General features: G+C 35.1%; 1 protein-coding gene across 1 annotated transcript in view; it reads right to left on the bottom strand.

The window, feature by feature from the left end:
- Positions 1 to 23,910, bottom strand: part of ITGB8 (integrin subunit beta 8) — an 83,511-nt gene that overhangs the window by 41,689 nt on the left and 17,912 nt on the right. The window contains exons 2-3 of the mRNA XM_060632672.3: positions 15,793 to 15,878; positions 10,045 to 10,216 (exon numbers count right to left, since the gene is read on the bottom strand). Of these exons, the coding sequence (XP_060488655.1) occupies positions 10,045 to 10,216; positions 15,793 to 15,878 (258 nt within the window). The remainder of the gene's footprint in view (positions 1 to 10,044; positions 10,217 to 15,792; positions 15,879 to 23,910) is intronic.

Raw genomic sequence — 23,910 nt, 5'->3', positions numbered from 1 at the left:
GGTGCCATGTGCATTTATTTTAAAGGTTATTTCTGCACTGTCAGCACAGAGCCCAATGTGGGAATCAATCTCATGAACTGTGAGATCATGACCTAAGCTGAAATCAAGAGTCTGATGTTTAACTGACTAAAGCACCCAGGTGCCCCATCATATGCATTTTTTAGATGAACTTATTAAATGTAATTTAATAACTACTTGTTGTATATGTATATTATAATACAGAGTTCTGTCATAGCTATGTTGGAAAGATGGCTTACACCCATTAGACAATTACACTAATTTGCATACAGAAATCCAAATAGTAGTGGGAAACTAAACAGAATCAAGCCCCATAGTGATTGACATAGACATTAAGCATGTCTCTTTTCACTCTTCTACTCCCCATACTGCCTTCAGTGACCTTAGTTAAGAACTCACGTTGAGGTCTCCCACATCTTTATCCAACCTGTACCTCCTGCTGAACTTCAGCTTCAAATACAGTAAGTCACTACCTCAAATTAAGATGTCTCAGTTTGAACTCAGTACCAACCTTCCACAGAAGGCAGCCATACCTCTCACCTTGTTACTTACGCCACAGCTCCAGTGTCTCCTTGCTCATCAATCACCAACCCCTGGGCATGCTAATGAGAGACATTATCTCTCATGCCTGTCCATTTTTCTCCTGCCTCATCACCATTACTATCATTGTTTATCTATAGCACTGAAACTGTTACCCACCTTCTGAACTGTTAATTTTTAGTCTCAGGAAGAATCAACCACCATTATATATACAAAAAGGAACAAACTAAATTTAAATTCATTTAAATGTATATATTTAAGTGTAACACAATAATAGAAAAAAAATTCACCTTATAATTTTCAAATCCCGAGTATTTAAAACAGAGAAAGACATTTTGAGAGGATATAGTCATATTTATTTGAGGCAAATAATATATGATAAGCTTCATGTATAAGCTACTGAAAATTAATGTTCAGTTAGAAAAACAGGAAAATTTGTATGAAAGGCAAATCACACACACACAAAAAGAACTAAAGATGGTTAAAATAAGCTTAGGAAAAATGTTGCAGCTTTTTAATTCTAGGATAAAGGGAAAAGAAAACAGCTAACAGACGAGTTACATGTAAAAATTTAAGAGATTAAAAAGAATGAAAAGGCAAGGTTGACTCTGAAAGCCTTAACTGGACATCCATTTTTCTTATAAATAACCTGATAATATACATTGGGAACCTAAATAAATTTAGGTAAATCTATTTATAAGAATTTATCCTATATGAATATTCTATTTTATACAAAGATACATGCATAATGAGTATCACTGAAGATTTGCTTTAAAAACCTTCATTCAAATTGGATTGGGATTGTCTTATTTATTGATTCATTTGGATTTGTTACATTTATAGAGTATGTTTATAGAAAACTGCCATTGCTGTAATATTGTCTTCCTTTTTTTTTAATTTAAATTTTAGTTAACTTACAGGGCAATATTAGTTTGAGAAGTAGAATGCAGTCCACCCAGTGCTCATCACAAGTGCTCTCCTTAGTAGCCATCACCCATCTAGCCCATCTCCCAGCCACTTCCCTCCATGAAACCACAGTTTGTTCTCTATCATTAGGAGTCTCTTGTGGTTTGTTTCCCTCTATTCTCTCTGCCCCCCATATGTTCATCTGTTTGTTTCTTAAATTCCACATAGGAATGAAATCATATGGAATTTGTCCTTCTTGATTGACTTATTTCGTTTAGTGTAACACATTCTAGCTCTATCCACATCCTTGCAAATGGGGAGATTTTATTCTTTTTGATGGCTGAGTAATATTCCTCCCTCTCTCTCTCTCCCTCTCTCTCTATATATATATATTTACCACCACATCTTCTTTATCCATTCATCAGTCAATGGACATTTGGGTTTTCTCCATAGTTTGGTTATTGTTGATAATGTTGCTATAAACATTGGGGTTTGAGTACTGCTTCAAATCTATATTTTTGTATTTTGGGGGTAAATACCTAATAGTGCAATTGCTAGACTGTAAGGTTGTTCTATATCTGGTTTTTTGAGGAACCTCCATACTGCTCTCCAGAGTGGCTGTACCACTTTGCATTCCTACCAACAGTGTAAGAGGGTTCCCCTTTCTCCACACCCTCACCAACACCTGTTGTTTCTTGTGTTGTTAATTTTAGCCTTTCTGAAAGGTGTAGATAGTATCTCATTGTGATTTTGATTTGTATTTCTCTGATGATGAGTGATGTTAAGCATCTTTTCATGTATCTGTTGGCCATTTCTTTGGAAAAGTGTCTATTCATGTCTTTTGCACAGTTCTTAACTGGATTATTTGTTTTTTGGGTGTTGAGTTTGTTAAGTTCTTTATAGATTTTGGATGCGAACCCTTTTTCAGACATATCATTTGCAAATATCTTCTCCCGTTCAATAGGCTTCCTTTTAGTTTTGTTCACTGTTTCCTTCGCTGTGCAGAATTTTTTTTCTTGCTGAAGTCCCAATAGTTCATGTTTGCTTTTGTTTCCCTTGCCTTCAGCAATGTGCCTAATAAGAAGTAGCTCTGGCTGATGTCAAAGTGGTTGCTGCCTGTGTTCTCCTGTAAGATTTTGATGGCTTCTCGTCTCACATTTAAGTCTTTCATCGATTTAATTTTTGAGTATGGTGTAAGAAAGTGATCCAATTTCATTCTTCTGCATGTTGCCCTCTAGTTTTCCCAACACCATTTGTTGAAGAGACTCTTTTTTCCATTGGATATTCTTTCCTGCTTTGTTGAAGATGAGTTGACCATGTAGTTGTGGGTCCACTTCTGGGTTTTCTTCTTTGCTCCATTGATCTATGTATCTGTTTTTGTGCCAGTACTATACTGTTTTGATGACTATTACTTTGTATTATAGCTTGAAATCTGGAATAGTGATGCCTCCAGTTTTGTTTTTCTTTTTTAGGATTGCTTTGGTTATTCAGGGTCTTTTGTGGTTCCATACAAATTTTAGGATTGTTTGTTCTAGCTCTGTGAAAAATGCTGCTAGTATTTTGATAGTGATTGTATTTAATGTGTAGATTGATTTGAGTAGTACAGACATTTTAACAATGTTTGTTCTTCCAATCCATGAGCATGAAATGCTTTCCATTTCTTTATGTACTCTTCAATTTCTTTCATAAGTGTTCTTGTAGTTTTCGGAGTACAAATCTTTTATCTTTTTAGCTAGGTTTATTTCTGGGTATCTTATTGTTTTTGGTACATTTGCAAATGGGATCTATTCCTTGATTTCTTTTTCTGCTGCTTCTTTATTGGTGTATAGAAATGCAACAGGTTTCTGCATGTTGATTTTATATCCTGCAGCTTTGCTCAATTCATGTATTAGTTCTAGCAAATTTTTGGTTTCAGATTTTCTACATAGAGTTATCATGTCATCTGCAAATAGTGAAAGTTTGACTTTTCCCTGGTGGATTTGGATACTTTTATTTCTTTTTGTTGTCTGATTGCAAAGGTTACAACTTCCAGTACTGTATTAAATAGTAGTGGTGAGAGTGGACATCCCTGTCTTGTTCCTGACCATAGGGGAAAGGATCTGTTTTTCCCATTGTGGATGATATTAGCTGTGGGTCTTTAGTATATGGCCTTTATGACGTTGAGGTATGTTTCATCTATCCCTACTTTGTTTAGGGTTTATATCAAGAACACTTAAATACTTTTTCTGCATCTATTGACAGGATCATATGGTTCTTATCCTTTCTTTTATTAATGTGATGTATCACCTTGACTGATTTGTGAATATTGAACTAGTCCTGCAGCCCAGGAATAAATCCCTCTTGATCATGGTGAATAATTATTTTAATGTACTGTTGAATTCATTTTGCTAGTATCTTGTTGAGAATTTTTGCATCCTTATTCATTTTGGCCTATAAGTCTCCTTTTTAGTGGAGTCTTTGTCTGGTTTTGGAATCAAGGTAATGGTGGCTTCATAGAATGGGTTTGGAGGTTTCCTTTCTATTTCTATCTTTTGAAACATTATGAGAAGAATAGGTATTAACTCTTCTTTAAAAGTCTGGTAGAATTCCCTTGGGAAGCCATTTGGCCCTGGACTCTTGTTTGTTGAGAGATTTTTTTATTACTGAATCATTCTCATTTTTTAGTTATGGTTCTGTTCCAGTTTTTCTGTTTCTTCCAGTTTTCATTTTTGGTAGTTTGTGAGTATTTGGGAATTTTTCCATTTCTTCTACATTTTCCAGTTTGTTGGCATGTAATTTTTCAAAGTATTCTAATTGTATTTCTGTGGTGTTGGTTGTGATCTCTCCTCTTTCATTTGTGATTTTATCTATTTGGGTTCTTTCTCTTTCATTTTGATAAGTCTTTCCAGGGGTTTATTAATTTTGTTTATTTTTTCAAAGAACCAGCTCTTAGTTTCATTGATCTGTTCTGTTGTGGTTTTTTTTCCTTCTATATCATTTATTTCTGCTCTGATCTTTATTATTCCCCTTCCTCTGCTGGCTTTCGACTTTATTTGATAGTTTTTTGTTTTTATTTTTGTCTGTTTTTCTAGTTTTACATAGCCTAAGGTTAGGCTATGTATTTGGGACATTTCTGGAAAATTTTGGTTTCAGGTTTTCTACATAGAGTATCATGTCATCTGAATTGCAATATACTTCCCTCTTAGGACTGCCTTTGCTGCATTCCAAAGGGTTTAGACTGTCGTATTTTCATTTTCATTGGCTTCCATGTATTTTTTTTTATTTCTTCTTTAATTTCCTGGTTAACTCATTCATTCTTTAGTAGATGTTCTTTAACCTCATATATTTGAGGGCTTTCCAAATTTTTCTGGTGGTCGACTTCAAATTTTATAGTGCTGTGATCTGAAAACATGCATGGTATGATCTCTGTCTTTTTGTACTTGTTGAGGGTTGATTTATGACACAGTGTGCGATCTATTCTGGAGAATGTTCCATGTGCACTCAAGAAGAATGTGTATTCTGCTTTAGATGAAATGTTCTGAATATATTTGTTAAGTCCATTCGTTAAGTCCAGTGTGTTATTCAAAGCCATTGCTTCCTTGTTGATTTTCTACTTCAATGTTCTATCCATTGCTGTGAGTGGGGTGTTAAAGTCCCACACTATTATTGGATTATTATCAGTGTGTTTATGTTTGTTATTAATTGGTTTATATATTTGGTTTCCTTCAAGTTGGGGGCATAAATATTTACAACTGTTAGATCTTCTTGATGGATAGACCGTGAATTACGATATAATGCCTTTCTTCATCTCTTGTTACAGTCTTTTGTTTTAAAATCTAGTTTGTCGGATATAAGTATGGCTACTCCAGCTTTCTGTTGATGTCCATTAGCATGACAGATGGTTCTCCATCCCCTCACTTTGAATCTGCAGGTGTCTTTAGGTCTAAAATGAGTCTCTTACAGGCAGCATAAAGACAGATCTTCTTTTTTTAACTATTCTGATACCCTATGTCTTTTGATTGGAGCATTTAATCCATTTTCATTCAGAGTAAGTATTGAAATATATGAATTTAGTACCATTGTGTTACCTATGGAGTTGATATTTCTGGTGATGCTCTATGGTCCTTTCTAGTCTTTGTTGCTTTTTTTTTTTCCTCCACTCAGAGTTCCCCTTAAAATTTATCGTAGTTCTGGTTTAGTGGTCACAAACTCTTTTAGTTTTTGTTTGTCTGGGACCTTTTTATTTCTCCTATTCTGAATGATGGCCTTGCTGGATAGAGTGTTCTTGGCTGCATATTTTTTCACATTCTGCACACTGAATATCTTTTGCAACTCCTTTCTGGCCTGCCATGTTTCTGTGGACAGATCTGTTGCAAACCTGATCTGTCTTCCCCTGTAGGTTAAGGGCTTTTTTTTTCCCCCTTGCTGCTTTCAGGATTCTTTCCTTGTCTGTGTATTTTGTGAATTTGGCTATGATATGTATTAGAGATAATGAGCTTTTGTTGCATTTAATGAGAGTTCTCTGTGCTTCTTGACTTTTGATGTCTGTCACCCTCCCCAAATTACAGAAGGTTTCAGCAATAATTTACTCACATAAACTTTTGCCCCTTTTTCTCTCTTTTTGTCTTCTGGGATTCCTGTGATACAAATGTTATTACATTTTAATAAATCACTGAGTTTCCTAAGTCTGTCTTCATGATCCCTGATCTTTGCTTCCCTCTTGTTTGAGCTTCATTATTTTGCATAATTTTATCTTCTCTATTGTTCTCTCACTCCTCTGCCTTATCCATCCTCATTTTTATGGCCTCCATTTGGGTTTGCATCTTGGTTATAGTATTTTTAATTTTGGCCTGACTAGATTTTAGTTCTTTTATCTCTGCAGGAAGGGACTCTCTGGTGTCTTCTATGCTTTTTTCAACCCCAGCTACTATCCTTAAAATCATTGTTTTAAATTCTAGTTCTGACACCTTACTTACATTTGCATTGATTAAATCTCTGGTCATAATTTCTTCCTGTTCTTTCTTTTGAGGGGAATTCCTCCATCTTGTCATTTTGGAGGAAGAAACAACAACAGTAATAATAGAATGAAATAAAAATTAAAAAATTAAAAATAATTCCTTAGGTCCTAGATCCTAGGTGTGTTTTGGTTTGCTTGTTAAGAGAAGCTGCCACGTTCTTTCTCTCAAATTACGAAGATTGTTCTGTTAATCCTCAGATCAATTTCCTAGGTATCCAAAATGGTTTGATGTTGATCTAGCTGTGTTCAAGAGAAGAGAGAAGCCCAGGATCCCCTTACTACTCTGGCATCTTAACTCTTTCTGCCATAATATTGTCTTCCTAATCAGCAACATAAAATTCTTCTGCATTTATTCATATCTTCTAGGTAGCACAGTGGATCTTATACATTTTCTTTTTAAAGTTTATCCCTAGACAGTTTGTGTTTTAGGTTGCTGCTAGGAATTTATCCTTTTTTAAATTATATTTAATATTATGTAAGAAATCCATTGATTTGAATATTTTAAAAAACCTGCCATTTAATTAATTAATTAATGTGCATATTTATATATTTATTTTAATATGCATACCTTATTTATATAACAAAGGCTGAGGTATTTTTTTTTATTCATTTTTTTTTTTAAGTAAACTCTAGGTCCAAGGTGGAGCTCAAACTCATGGCCCTGATCAAGAGTTGAATGCTTTGTGGACTGAGCCAGCTAGGTGCCCCTATTTTTTGTTTTCTATTTTAAAAATTATTTTTGGTTGATTTGCTTGGATTTATGAGATAGACATATGATGATAATTTTGCTTTATCTTCTAAAAATATTTATAACTCATATTTGGTTTTCTTGTCTAACTGCTTTTACATAAAACTTCCAGAAGGATTTTAATATATATTAAGGAACTATTCTTAAATTTTTATTTTGGCAGAATAGACACTAAATTTTATTGTATAATTTTTCAGCATCTGTTGAGATAACAAAACATGTATTTTTTCCTTTTGGCATTGTTTTTCTTATCACATATGGTTTAATGTGATTTCCTAATATGTTAAGGGTTTAATACTAGGGTTATGCTAACCTTGTACAAACTGAGTAGCTTCTAGGGCTTTTCTAAAACTAATGGAAGAGTTTATGTAGTACAGGGATAATGCATTTCCTAATGTTTGGGTGAACATTAAATCATTTATTCTGAAGAAAACATTTAGACCTAATGTGAGTATTTTATAATTTTATAATGTTATTAATTTCTTTGATCTTTTATTAGGTTTCTTAGGGCTCACTCCTTCTTGAGTCAATATTAGTCATGCATATGTTCCTTAAAATTACCTATATTATTAAGATTTATACATTTTACCACAGATTTTTGTGATTAATTTTTTCTTAATGGCTTTTTTCCCTTAATATTTGTTTCTCTGGCTATGATGTATATAACTGGGTTATTTACTTCTTTTCTTCTTTTCTTAATTAGCTATGCCAGCAATTTGTCTATTTATTGGACTTTAAAAAGAACTAGCTCTTGGATTTATACATTCATTTTCTTTTTTTATTTCTCTCTTTCATTTTGTTAATTTTTTTTCTTAACTTATTAATTCCTTCCCCTTGTTTTCCTTATGGCCTTTTTTTACTCCTGTATCTTAATTTGGATGCTTAGTTAATTTTTGTTCATTCTTCTTTAATAATAAAAGCATTTAAAGATCTTAATTTTTCTGGGAGCAACTTTATTCACATCCCATGTATTTTTTTTAATTTTTTTTTTACATTTATTTTTGAGAGACAGAGAGAGACAGAGCACAAGTGGGGGAGGGGCAGAGAGAGAAGGAGACACAGAATTGGAAGCAGGCTCCAGGCTCTGAGCTGACAGCATAGAGCCCGACGTGGGGCTCGAACTCAAACTGTGAGATCATGACCTGAGCCGAAGTTGGATGCTTAACCAACTGAGCCACCTAGGTGCCCAACATCCCATGTATTTTGATGTCAGTTGTTGTTATTGTTATTATTAAATGGTCTATGACTAGAGTTTTGATTTATTCTTGGAGACAGACTTTATTTAGGAGAAACTTTTCTTTGTTATTTAATATTTGTTTATTCTCTTATACTGACTTCAAATATTATAGCACAATGTACACACATATTGACCTATAAAAATATTTTTCGCTTTTTGGAATTAAATATTCTTGCCTAAAATATGACTAATATCTAAAATTACTCCATGGCCTTTGAAAATGTTATTTTATATATCAAGAGCTATGGACCAATTTGTGTTCCCTCCAAATTTACATGTTGAATCCCTAAACCATAATGTGATGTTGTTTGGAGATGGAGCCTTTGGAGATAATTAGGTTTCGATGAGGTAATGAGGGTGGGGCCCTCGTAATGAGATTAGTGCCCTTATGGGAAGAGACACCAGAGACCTTCATCTCCATCTTCTTCTCTCTGTGTGTCTCTTTTTCTCCCTCCCCAGGAACGAAATCAGCCAGTACCTTGATCTTGTACTTTCTAACTTCCAGGACTGTGAGAAAATAAATTTCTGTCATTTACGTCCCCTAGTGTACACAATTTTGTTATGGTAGCAATAGAAGATGGTGAATGGCATAATCTTACCAACCTAATTACCTTCATTTTTGTGTATCCCTTTCCAACTGTTGCTTGTATATGTCCATACTAGGCTGTATAATTGTTTTATATGGTGAAGAGCATAGTTTTAATTGGAAGCTGGGAATATGCCTGACGCCAAGAAAGAAATAGACTTTGTTTTTCTGGTAATTGAAGAATCTGGAGAAATAGCTCAGCTTTGGAAAAGGGAGGTCATGTATCAATAATGGTTATTTAAAAATTTAATGCCAGGACAAGACCACCCAGAATGAAATAATGAAGACTTAAAGGCAATTGCATACTGCTTAAATCTAAATGCATCTAATTGACTGATGCATACCTATGTACCTGAAATTACCTTGTCATATGTAGCTTGTACACTGGGATTTTCTAGCAGTGGAAGAAAATGAATAATTTCCGGTGGCCTACTACATGTGCCAAACTGTGTAATACAATGTGATGAAATGGCAAGTATAAGAGAGGTATAGGAGAACTATGTGTTACTCTCAGGAGCCATCACAAAGCAGCTCAATTATGATAATTATGAATTGTAGTTTTGTGTTTAAAAGTTTATCGCAAAGGCTCTAAGGACTTAGCTTAATTTACATCTCTTACTAATTAATTAATCAACTAATCAAGTCAACATATACTTACAGAGTGCTTACTAAAAGCCAGCACTCTGTGAGGCTTTGGAGAAAAAGGGGAATAAAACATGTTCTCTTTCTTCAAGAGCTGGCAATGGAATTGGAACACAATTACACTACAATGTGATCAAGTCTGGAAACACATAATTATACTATAATGTGGTCAGGTTTGCAGAGTGTCCGAGGCCACACAGCTAGCTAGCTGTAGGCACAAAAAAAGATCAGAATTCTGATTTCTTTTTTCTGAGCCCACTGTTATTTCTACTACAATAATATTGCCTTTCACAAAATATTAAATATAAGCAAATAAAGCTAAATGTAATTTAAAGTCTGAATCATCAAGATTTATTTGAAAATCACCAAACCTGGACGCAGCTGGATCAACACTTCTCCTGGTGTCACCTGCGTATTCATTTCATTTTCACTTGGTATTACATGCACAGATGGGTATTCTATCGAATCAATTGAGCAGCCTTTGCTTATTAAATTGGAAATAATATCACAACGTTCACTTCTTGATCCACCTGAAATGAAATCCTGTTTAAAAGAAGGAAAATCACTGATGTTTTCAGTGCATACCGTCTCAATTATAACCAAAGAAAACCACACAGCAAATATTGTAAAGAAGCCATCTTCCAATGTCACAAAACTTATGCAACTATTCAAAATATCTGCTTGTTTCCAAAAAGAATACTAAAAAAATTTGTCTTAAATAAAGCTTTAATTCCTAAATCTTATCTAAAAAGAAGAAAATGAATATTAAAGAGGAGATTTAAACCAAGTACTTTAAATATTGTTAACTGATCACTGTAAAATCATTCCAACTTAATTCTTTCTAAATATTTTACATTGGAAAGACTGCTTCAAAAGAAAATTTATCCAAAATAGACCATTCATTCATTCCAAATGTAAGTCTCAGTTCTCAAATAACCCAATTGGTGTATGCATTATAAATTTTTATGTTCGGAATATGAGAGAGGGTCCTCAGGAGTCGCATGCCCAATGTAAGGTACTGAAAATTCACAAAAGGATGAACTGGAGATGTATATTTCTTAGACCACGAAATCCCCCATCTTAGACACACAATAGCCTATAAATAATTTAATAAACCAAGAAAGATGTTCATAAGGAGGCTGGAAGATAGAAAATTGGAGCTAAAATTATACTGGATTTGCAAGTGAATCTAGAACTTTTATTACCATTCAGCATTGGTTAGTTGATCTTTATTCAATAGCCATCCAAGAAACTTGGAATTAGTGGAACAAGCTTAAAATTTAACTTATCCTGAGAAAAAATTTGATATTTTTATTTTTCATGTAACCATTCATGTTTTCCCCTAAGAACAGGAAATGTATTAAAAAGTATAGAAATATATTTTATTATATATAATGTTGGCCTGAATTATTTGGAACATTTGCTTACACAGTAGCTAGATTATTTGCTCAGTGATTTTACTGGCAGTGGCTATTATGATCTGACATTCAGTCATTCCTCCTTTAGTTCAGCTGATCCAGGGAATTGGGTTTCCAATTAATCATTCAATCAAAGAATACAGATTGAATACTTACACAGGGTGAGTAATTTTTAGGTGCTAAGGATACAGAATGGAAGAAGACAGAGACCTTGTCAAAGAGTCAATAGGCCATTGATGAATCCAGCCATTAAACAAGTAAATGTGATTATTATAGGCATTAGATTTAGGGGAAGCATAGAATTTCAAAGGGTTATGGAAGAAGGAATTATCAAGTTCACTATTAGTTGAATATTAGATCACTAATTATGAATAGTAACATCCATGGCACTGGTATTAGATGGGATGGTGATAGGCAATATAAAAACATTCACACAAAGATTTTAATTCCTCTCTTAATTTAGAACAGGGGTTCAAAAACTAGGCATGGTGGTACAAATACAATAATCCATGCCCTGTTTTTGTATTCCTTGAGTGCTAAAAAAAATGCATTCTACCTTTTAAAAAAATGCTGTTAAGTAATTAAAAAAGAACATACAAGAGAAACAGTATGTGGCCCATAAAACTTAAAAAATATTTACTGTACTGATATTTACAGTACTGATCCTGAATTAGAGTGTGAAGCACCCTTGTAATATAAGTATATTAAGAGATATTAAGAGGATATATTAAGAGGATATATTCTTTTCAATCAAGATTTCCAGCTGTCATTTGGTAAATGGCTTCATGGGAATAGAAAAATTCAATTTGCTTTGCTATTGACCATACACCCAGATTTTTATTATGATGTTTAAAAACCTCCAAAGCCTTAATTTCTTGTATCCAAATTTATTCTGTCCATTGATAAAACTTAGAGGTACTCAATATAAGATTAAGCTCAAAGAACGATGGCATATATTGCTATCATATGTATCACTTTCCTTCAGAAAGCTCCAAGATAGATGAGAGGATCCTTCCTGTCCTAGAGTTTGAGCAATATTGAGGGTACTTAAGACTTGGTACCTCTATGTTCATGACAGGCCACAGACAAAGGGCTACATGCATTTAATAGATGTAAAAACACCAAGACTTCAAATCAAGAAAAGAAATAAAATACAAGTAATTCTGATTTTTCTTTTCATCTAGGGATTCTGTTATTTGTGTACACAGAAATGGAAAAGAAGGGAGTACGGTTAATTCACTGCAACTATACATCACGCTATGCCATTTGACCTTTAAATGTCAAATCATTTTGCTGAAATAGGCAAAATAGTCTCAATTATTTTGCAATGTCTGAATCAGCATGGCTGTTTTTACTCTGCTGTAAAAACTGAGTTAGAAAAGCACTGCCAATTTGACAATTAGGTTTGAGAAGGGAAGAAAAGACCGTGACATCAAAATAAAGAATGGAATGCTGCCCCTGCCCACTGCGGCCTACTTTCCACTTTGTATAAAAGAAAAGAATTTGAAACCACACCCTTTTAATTTGTGGTGTTTTGTGTCATTTTAATTTCTTCTAATGCTTGTGTTTTATTTTTTCTACACGAAATACACAAGCAAAACCATACTCCTTCTGCATCTAAATCCCATTTGTAAATGAAAGCCCAGGTTTGAAGTTAACTCAGGTAGCTTTTCATCATTTGTTACTTTTATCCATTCAATATAATTATTTGTGGAAAAAATAAGAAAAGTTTTTTCTTCTTATTTCTGAGTCTTTCTGATTTCCAAACATGGCAATCTGCACGGAAATGAAAGAACTCTATCATGTTCCTTTTGACGGTGAATACCTTTGTGTTGCATTTTAGTATAATTATGTTCGAAGGCTGCCCTCTGAACTTCTGACTATGTGATCACAATCTGTGTATGACATAGCATGCAGAAGAAGAAGAGAATTCTTCAAAACTCATCAAGTCTTTTACATATGTTAAAAAGGAGCTTGATGCGTTAAACTAGGCAATACTGATAAGGTCTTTTCCATCCTAATTATTTTACAATTATTTTTATGTAACATGGAGAGAAAGAGCAGGCAAAACATCTAGAACATCAGGTTAACATGCTATACAAGAATGTAGGCAAATTGAATATACCCTGTCCAAATTTTCTAGTGATCTTTTACTTTTGACCAGCCTTGAAAATTATACAAACCAAGCTTAATTTGTTAGTTTTAACTATTCTGATCATGAACACAGAAAAACAAAACAAAACAAAACAAAAGCCTATTCTTTCCCCGTACCTCCACTCTCGTTGGTTAAGAAATAAAAGACATCAGTTGCATATGTGTCTAATGGTGGGTAATCTTTCAAAATTAATCATTGTATTCTTCTTCTCAAGGATGTCAGGTCAGCCTGCAGGGAGTGGACAGCTCCTTCTGTTAATGATGTGGCTAGTAGCTGAGTCCTAACACTGGTTGCTTCCCCCTAAGTTGTGTTCTTAACACAGTCCTCTTGGTTTCCTAAACCTGAATGAGTTGCTTTGGAGTCTCACTCAAGTTCTTTTAGTAACAACTCCATTTCTTAAGCAATGCCTGTGACAAATGCTTGTCACATACTGTTTCATTTAATCCTCACAATAGTATGTCATAGGTACAATTTTTATTTCCATTTTAGAGCTAAGGAAAACTGAGGTTCAGAGTAGTTAGAGTAATGTATGCAAGTTTATATGGTTAGAAACTGATGGTCCTGGGATTTGAACCCAAGTTGACCTCATTTCAGAGCCTGCATTTTCAACACATGAATTAGATGACCCTGTACTACACAGAAGGATATTCTGGAACACAAACAGCCAAGTGATTTCCAAATGTTTTCTGAGATCCTCTTCTGAAATATTTGATCAACAGCAGACATGGGTTTGCCTCCTGTGCTCTGGCAGCCACCTCACATTTCTCCTTGGATTACCTCTTGACATTTGGCCACCAATTTCTCTGAATACTCAAAATCTTTCCTTTTGTGTCAGGACTGACATTTGCTATTCCCATAACTGAGCCTCTCCAGATTTTCTGTGCCAGCGGCGATATCAGATAAAGGGGTCTCTCTGGAACTTGGAATTTTATATGGCTGGCATGTTACATTTGGCTGACAGCTGGGTTTCTTAATCATCTTTTGAGAGTTCCTCTAAGCTACACTTACTAAAGTTCTGAGCAGCTGACATCAAGTTGACACAAACTTCATGGCTTCCTTAGTGAAAATCTAAAATGGAGTATTGGCCTAGGGTCAGGAAATATAAAGCCATGAAACACTCTTGACAGAAAAACCTAGAAGTAAATTCCAAACTCATGGTTATAGAAATGAGGAAAGGTAGTCTCAGAGAATAGAGTGAGTTCTGTCTGGTCATTTGGCTCATAGGAGGTGATGGGACTTGTCATAGAAATTCTGGAATTGTCCTCTCTCTGACATTGCCACACTCCATGGGTTCTGGTGAAGCACTGCCTAGTTTCGAGTGACATCTGATTCCTCACTGGTAAAGGCTAGAGTATATCCAAGAAGCCTTTGGGTTGTCAGTAGGAGACACTTTCAGACATGGCTAAGACTACTTTGTGAACCCCTCCTCTGTCTCTTTACTGACTTGCTTTAGAAGAAAGTAATGTCCACCATCCTTTGCTACTTTTCAGCTTTCTTTTTCCTTCTGGGAGATGCATAAGTTATAGGCAAGTAGTAACAGGAGAGGTTGGAAAGATGATGGTAGGTGCAGTTTTTGAGCAAAATCAGAGAAGGCAAAAGCTAGAGATCTTCATAGCAAGCAAAAGGTCATTAAATATCTCTTTGTTCCAATTCCCAAGAGCTACATAAACAAATGTAAAGTTATCTCTGTAATTTCACAAAAGAACCCCAGATTATAGATGGCTTCTTCATTGCAACTTATTATGTAAAGTAGTTCTGATGGAAGAATATCAACAAAAGAAAAAATTCACAAAACAACTTCACAGCCAGGAAAGAAGGAATGCATTATATTTGTTTTACTAAGAAGTTTGTTATTGGGGTACGTTTCTCTTGTTAGAATATAAAAACACTAATTTTGAACAATAAAAGATTTCTGATTTATTTTCCATTCCACAGAATTTAAATGTACACAGTATCACACAAATAGGGTCACATGTCAAAGGAAAAGCATCCCATTTTTCATAAGTAACTAATGAATTGATATACAATGTTATGAAATGGAGAAATAACTTATCTTTAAGTATTTCAAATAAAAACAAATGAAACAGCCCTATAAACTAACTTGCTTTTCTTTAATAAGCAAGTACAAGACTACAATCCAACTAGGATATATAACCTAATGCCCCAAGCTGTAGCAAGAATTTCACACAAAACCTACTGACCTATCAAAAGTCACTATCTGTGTTTGCCAATTCTCTCTATAGGACAGATGGAAAACATAAAATGGCTTGCACTTCATTTCAAAATTACCATAATTTTCCTAATGAAAAGGTTATTTTATAGTTAGTCAGATATGCTGTTTCTAAGCATACAACCAAATAAAATTTTCCTGATGCTCAGCAGTGTCTTTCTTTTTCCTGATGCACCTTCAAAGCACAAAATATTAGGGCAATAAAATCATGCCTAGAGAAGTCAACTGTGAAGAACAGGGAAAGAGAAAAGAAGAGAAAAGAGAAGAGAAGAGAAAGGAAGAAAGAAGAAAGAAAATAAGAAAGAAAAAGGCACACCTCTTGAGCACACCATCCACATTCCGGACCCAGAGCAAGGCACTTGGTGCAGGAAGCTGCATTCGAGGATGTACATCTATTGTCTTCTGTAATGGAGGATAAAATGAGGTGTTACTCTCATATTGAGAAGTATATACAATTCTAAACCAAAATGTATTTTGAAAACCGAAATAAGCTGACCAATAGTTTTAAGTACATGACACTAAAAAATACATAATTTCTTTGGGAAGGGGTAAGGTTAACTACATAACAATTAACAGATACATTTCCTGGATAGTTACTATTTGGTTTTATAAGGTTGGAAAAAAGTAGGGTGATTAAAATGTAATTTAGGTAGGTTTGGGGTTTGGCTTGAATTCTACTACAATAGTAAAGACGATCCACATTTTTTTAGTGTGCTAAAATTTCACTATATTTCATATTATCTGAACTAATGAGGCATTTTTGGAACTAGAATTTTTCCCTGTAAAAATAGTCATACACTGACCCCAATCTGAACATGTCAATCCATGTTGGGTTATAGTAAATTAACTTTGTGAAAAATGATCTTGATTTCTTGAGAAATGATGACATATAGAATAAATGGGGATTCTGATTGTGTTAATATTGATTATTTTGGCTTGATGAATATCAGAACCAAATGTAGCAGCATGACTCAGCATTTTAGATACAAAGTACCTGAATGAGTTTAGTTTACCCAATGTAATTTTTCTTACTAGATCACTTCCAGATTGTGACCAATTCACTTGTCCATAGATTCCCACTTGGCTGTGACATTTTAGTAACGTGGCTGTGCCTGGAAACTATTTACCTTTACCCCTAGCCACTAACTACTTGTATCATTATAAGGAGGCTCATCATTATGAGCTTAAACACATAAAATATAATAAAGCATGAGTCATAAATTATTTTACCGTGAGTTTTTAGTGGAATAATCACATACTTCCTACAGTCCAGCCTTTACTATGAAATCACTGGACACTGGAAATCACAGCATTTTATTCATCTCACCCACAGGCATACAGTAAATAACACAGACATTCTAGCTGTAAGTAGTTCACAGTCTGGGTGAGGAGATAACTATATAGGCAAACAGTAAAATACAATGTGATAAGCACAACGAGAGATATCACCAAGGCACTATGGGCACACAGTTAGGGGCTTCTCTGCTCTGGAGGGAAGGATAGGGGTTGGGGGGAGAGGGTATGTTTAAGGATGACTCCATAAAGGCAGTGATATCTAGTATGTCTCTTTGACATTTCACTTTTTTTCTTCTGTGTTTATCTTTTTAAAAAATGTAATGAAAGAGGGCCATGTGTGTTTGTGTGTGTATATACAATCACACAGGGATGTGGTAGTTTGAAAAGGGATGGAACCCACAAAATTTCTGGTTGTCCCCATCCAATCAGTTTTTCTTTTTCTTCTCTCTCAACTTGCCCCAACATTCTACAATACAGGATTAAAGCTGCTGTGACCTAGAGGTGGCATGTGGTGGGCTTTGGCAGTGGGAAGATAAAAAGAGAAACTCCAAGAGAGTAAATATAGCAGAGAGGTACTAAATGGGGTAATAGCGAGCACCCTTCCTCTGTATTTCCCCAGACAACCAACAGGTTAAGCCAAAACTGTCCTTCCTGAACACTTAACGGCAGTTCCATTATCTCCTCTCTGTGTCCCCTTGCAGCCTTTGTCCTTGGCTTTATACCAGCTTTTAATAAACATTATCTAGAACTTCTTTACTGATCTGTCCCAGCCTGGCCTAGCTAAAATAACTGATGTTTGGGCTGCCTTTACTACTAGGGTGGCCACCTAACTATGAAAACTCCATAGCCTAAAATCCTTCCATCTGGCTTAGCCTGCCAACCTATAAAAGGTGCTTATTTCTGAAGTATTCAGAGGAGAAAGTAACCTTCTTAGTTTTGTTCTCAGAAAGAAATCAAGCACATTTGCAGACCTAACTTAGCCTTCACTAACTCTTAAACTTGACCTGACTGGAATGTGGAATTAAGTCTATTTCAGTTCAGACTTGACTAGCTCTTTCACTCAATAGGTAGGACGTTGGCAGTTAAGATTGCACTCTGTTGGAAGGGAAGCTGAAGCTTCTATGACTATAGTCTTTGTTTCTAATAGTTGTTAGACTGTGTCCTAAGTTAACCCAGATTCAAGGTCAGGTCAGTCTCCTACTTCCAAGACACAAGTTGTAAATAACGAGTTTACAAGCAAAAATCTGTTTTCTTTACAGTCTGCCTTCTGACCATTTGTTTAAAAAAGTTCTAGTGCCAACTTCTGTTCTCAAACTTCAGATACCTAAGAATGATGACCAACAGGGCTACAAACTTTGGTCCTGTCAATACTTCTTAGGTTCCAGGGTTGACATTTCTCAGTCTACATAATTATAGGTAAAATGATCCCATAAATGGATATGGATGGCATAGGCCTTATGATTCTGCAGAACTGGAGGAAGGCCATAAATTGAACTCCATGGGAATAATGTCAAATGTTAACTGCCGGAAAGTGTCATGGTGAGACTTTAGAGAAGACAAACCAGACACACTCTGCTAAGCAGAATCTTAAGGATTTTTCTTTTTAATTTTAAATACACATTAAGGGAATACCTAACATGCAAATATCACACCAATTAAAGCAGTTCTTTACACTGAATGGACATGCTACTAGGGAGGCAGTTAGTCAATGTGTGCTAAAGGGATGTGTGTGTGTGTGTGTGTGTGTGTGTGTGTGTGTGTGTGTGTCTGCCAGGCACTTTCATGTAAGTAGAAATATTACACTGAACACACATCAATGCATGAGTGCTGTTTACAGACATAAGCAGTTTGTCATCAGCCTCTAGGTCTACTCAGTCCATTCGCTGCCCCATTACAGATGCAACATCACAGGAGGCTGCTTTCCAGTGGAGGTTTCCTAGCAGTCCTCACCACTGACACCTTATTAGAGGGTGTGCTTGAGTGGTTCTTCTTCCCACTCTATGAGAGTTGTAGCTGCCCATCTAGTGATGTGGCATAGCACTGTATTCTTTAGCATTGTGTTTTTATTAAAGACACTTTTTTGTGGATCCTAATGGAAATTAGGAAAGACAATAGAAGCAGAATCATATTTTATACCATGTATCTTCAGAACCCTCTTTTGTGCTCATTTGCTTTATTCCTAACTGCCTCACAAACCCCATGTAATTAAAAAGTGTGCTACCAAAACAGAAATTAGTAAAGAATTTAATGTCATGTAAGTGTGTACATTCTGAAAATTTCTATTCCTTGATCTCTGAGCATAGGCTGAGAGTCTTACTTTTACTCATGTTACAACTAGAGGTAACAGATGTGATGAGGTACCATTGCTAAATAGTCACTAGAAATAAAGTTCCCAATTTCCATAGCACTGTGACTCAACAGCGATGTGTTCTTAGGCTAGTTACCTAAATTCTGAGGCTTCCATTTCCTCCACTGTAATGCAGAGCTAATTATACCTATATCAAAATACTGATATGAGATGAAATGAGCAAGCATAAGCATGCCACGCATAGTGTGTAGGATATAATAGACACTCAGCAAAGGGCTTATTGCAATGTTATTATAATTAGTGTTATAATAACTTACATGTGTAAGTTATTATATGTGTATACATATATTGTATGCATATTTAGATCCAGCTTCAAAGAAAAGGGAGGTGTTTTATGTCTTTAAATTTGTCATAAATGTAATTAATCATCTTTCAAATGAAAGTCCTTTGGGTCATGAACACATTTTTATTTACTTATTTTTAAATTTTTCTTAGTGTTTATTTGAGAGAGAGAGAGAGAGAGAGAGAGAGAGAGACAGAGCATGAGCAGGGGAGGGGCATAGAGAGAGAGAGTGAAACACAGAATCCGAAGCAGGCTCCAGACTCTGAGCTGTCAGCACAGAACCCAATGTGGGGCTCAAACCCACAAACCATGAGATCATGACCTGAGCCGAAGGCAGATGCTTATCTGACTGAGTCACCCAGGTGCCCCTTTAACAGTTTTAAAAATATAGCTAATATATAAAAATAAAAAGCTACTGCTTTTATTTTAGTTATTTAAGATGATTCTTAAAAGCGAATTTAGTCAAATATACACACATCAATCCAATCTGTTACAAATACAATTTTGGCATAACTATACTGGGTTACTGAAAATCTCTTACAACACCTTCATTTTGTTCACATTCTTCAAAGGGTACCTTGACTTAATCTGAATATTTTTCTAATTATTTCCCAGAATTAAATGTTTCTGACGCATGTGAAATGACCTTTATAACAGTCTGTCATAAAGTGTAATAAATATCCATCAACAACAGGATAAAGTACACAAAAATCAGGAAACTACATATTTGTGACTGTCACTTAAGTATTCTTTGTTTTGGATGATACGTTTATTCATATTATTTTGAGAATGTTAAATCTATAGAAGTAAGAAGAGAAGGGAAATGGACCAAAAAAGTAACTAAAAAAGAACATAAGTTTCAATGTTTACATTGGGATCTTTCTGTAAGTCAAGTGATCAGAGAAAGTGAAAGTTTTAGGAAACATTTCTAATGTTTTTCTGCTCTACAGTCTACACCACAAAATTTCAACAAAATTTAAAGGATGCCCAAAGTTATCTGGAAGAACCAACAATTAAAACTGATACAGATTTTAGTATTTTAAATTCAGAATCAATTATTCTAGATTCTCCTATTAGGAATAGACAGAATGATTTGTGAAGAATGTAGAAATGCATTTTTTTCCAGGCAGTATCCTTTTCTTAATTGCATTTACTATACAAATTAAATTAAACTTGGATAATTATTTAAAGCTACTTCCTTAAAAAAAAATAAACACTGTTACAATGAATACATACTCTACTTTGATAGCAGTCAAAACCAGACAAATTGAGCACACATAGAATAAAGTTTGGAATAGAACTTTGGAGTTTGCTTATTCTAGATGTATATCATGGCCATGTAATTGTTACAGATGTCTTCAAAATATATTACGTGATTATTGAAAGTTCTCTTTTGCACAGAAATTTAGCACGCTATCATTTGATGTAAAAATAAAAATGAAGCAATAGATGAGTGTTTGAATCACTTGCTGTTACCTAGTTATTCCAAGTTTTGACTGAGGTGCTGTTTCTTAAATGACCCTACAAAAATATAGGGAGGGAAGAGGTGGTTAAGACTACTTCTTTGAAAATCAGGCACAGGAAACAAAACCAAAGTCAGTTTAATTTTAAGAGAGATTAGGTAAAGGGGCATGGAAGAAAAGGCAGAAGCATGGGAAGCTCTTGGTAGATCTGAGTAAGGAAGCTCTGAAGAGCTAGAGATGTATCATGAGGAAGCTAGTGACTAAGGGAGTACTGCAAAACAGAGGGAGCAAGGAAATAGTGCAAGTACTTGTATTTTTCTTTTTGTTTTTTTTTTCCCTTGGATTTCATATAAACATAATACAAAACCACATTACTTATTAACATTTTGCATTTGTTCTTTAACTTAGCATTTAGGCTATGTGAAACATAACTTTACTGTTGAATAGACAAAGAACCAGATATAATTAAAAATTAAAATAATGCATCTGTGCCAGAACTTCAGCTTACTGCAATAATTTTTATGCAACAAATGCATAGTTCATAGTTCTGTACTCATATAGAATTGGTAGAAAAATTCACTTTAACCTTTGTAATTTGGTACTAAATTATACATTCAGAAAATACTACTATTGTCTAGCAGCAATAATACCCAACCTAGAGCATTTTTCTCTCTCCTTTGCCTTTACCATATTGCTTGTTTCAAACTTGTAGCAAACAAGCATTCAAGCCATGGAAATGAAAATGAGTATCTTTATGGGAAAAACCATTTTGTCTAAATAATTTTGCTTCTACTTGCAATTAAAAAATATACCCATATTTTTATTTGGTGAAAATCAGCTTGGATTCCTTTCTTTCTTGACTTCACTGTTAGCTGTTCCAGTGATTAGGTTTGATAGTCTCAAAATATATTTGGAGGAAAAGGTCATGGTATGTTCAATATGTTCAATAATGTTCAATATGTATGTTGTGACTCAAGAGAAAAGGTGAGGAAATGAGGACATTATAAGAGAAAAATAATTGTATTAGCTCCCCAAAGAAAGAACCTGAGCTAGAGGTTCTTGGAAAGTGATTTATTGAGAAGGGAAGTAAGGTAAGGTCAGGAAGGCCAGGCACAAAGATATCGCTGCAGTCAAATTCTGGTCTTAGCCTGATTCCACCCAGAACTTGGAGCACAAATGATACCCCAAAGTTGTCCCACTTTGAGGTAAGGAGTGGGTCTGGCTTTTATACCCTCCCATAAGTCAGTCATTGACTGATGTCAGTCCAGAGAGGGCTGAGACTTGGGGTGGCTTAACCTTTACACATTGCTGCGATGTGGCTCTCTTTGATGGAGGGAAGCCAATTTTCCACCAACGTGGCAACTGTGAACTGTTAACAGGCCAGAACTCAGAGCAGCTGGGCATGGTGCCCCAGTCTTATAAAAGGATGTCTAGACTAGCAGCAGCCATCTTGAGCCCTGAGGGAACCCTTCTAATGGAAGCCAAGGGTAAGAAAGGCAAAGGTAGGGGCGTCTGGGTGGCTCAGTCACTTAAGTGTCTGACTTTGGCTCAGGTAGTGATCTCATGATTCATGAGTTTGAGCCCTGTGTCAGGCTCTGTGCTGGCAGCTCGAAACCTGGAGCCTGCTTCAGATTCTGTCTCTCCCTCTTTCTCTGCCCCTCCCCGACTCGTGCTCTGTCTCTCTCAAAAATAAATTAAAAAAAAACATTAAAATAATTAAAAAAAATTTTTTAAATGGCAAAGGTAAAGAGGGTCCAGCCCCTCACAGCACCATGGAGTTGCTGCCCCCATTCTGGGTTGTCTCTCAGAGCTGTTTCTGAAGTAAGAGGAAAATTCACCTGGGTTTGAAAGATAATAGAAGAAAGACTTGAGCAGGATTAATGTAAATGCTTTTTTAGAAATGTTAGGCATAACATTACTTTACATGACATAGACCATCCACTCTGAAGAGATACATTTTGTTTTCCCTTGGAAAAGTAAGACTACTAGACTGTAGAGGGCAGGTGCTTATATATATTTTCTTTCTATCCCCAAAATCCAAGTATAGCATCTGATACACACTCAGTAAATGTGTGATGAATAAATGCTAGTCTAAGTGGAGGTTGATCTGGTAGTTTAATTTCTGAGGCTTTTATAGCTCTTGATTATTTACATTAAAGAAATCTTCATTTCTAAAACCTATTTATTATAAAAGGCAATATAATTATACTTAATGATACATATCTGGATGAACTCATCTTGATGTTTTCAAATGTGAAAAAAAATGAACCTACATATAGGGGCAAATTTTTTACATCTAATTTTCTGATAATGTACAGTTCTGCTAATTTATGTTAAAGCAAGGGTAGTTTCTAAAAGAATTCTGAATATGTCAAGGGAATGATACTGAATTGAAGTCACATTTTTATTGCTACCATTATCAGATGCAAAACCACCAGATTCGCTTGATGTTTCATTATGGCTCAGATCTAAATCAAGTTTCAATTAGGCAAATGTTCTTTGCCCCTGTAAAGCTGAGTATTTTTTTACTGAGCAGAATTTCCTTGTAATGCCAATGTTATGAAATAGCACTAATCTTTTCTTCTTGTTAACCAGGTTTATTAGGTTTTTATTGTAATCTTTATGTTTCAAGGACAAGTTTCAACCTCCCTCATTACACAGGAAAAATTCATGTGACCTCAATAGGGTTTTATGCTAGCATAAAGACTTTTGGAGAACAAAAGTGGGGAGAAAGCCATGTTCAATGCCAGGCAGGTTAAGAAATGTTAGGGCAATACTACACATTCCATTTGTCTGCCCTGCCCTGTTTGGGGCAATCCCATCATGAGTCAGAATTTAAAGTTGGCTGGGATGGCATAAATGAAAATGCTAGTTCATGATGGAATTTACAAGAAGAACCATCATGAAGCCACTGATGACACTCATTTGTGTTGAAATGGGCCATCACAAGAAGGGTGGTCTGGTGAGGTCATATCACTGATGTTTCATTGTGATTCATATACACACACTTCAGTCAACTTAGCT

Source organism: Panthera onca, chromosome A2 (genome assembly GCF_046562875.1).
Source record: "Panthera onca isolate mPanOnc1 chromosome A2, mPanOnc1 haplotype 2, whole genome shotgun sequence".
Classification (NCBI taxonomy): domain Eukaryota; kingdom Metazoa; phylum Chordata; class Mammalia; order Carnivora; family Felidae; genus Panthera; species Panthera onca.
This window is presented reverse-complemented; position numbering and strand designations above follow the sequence as displayed.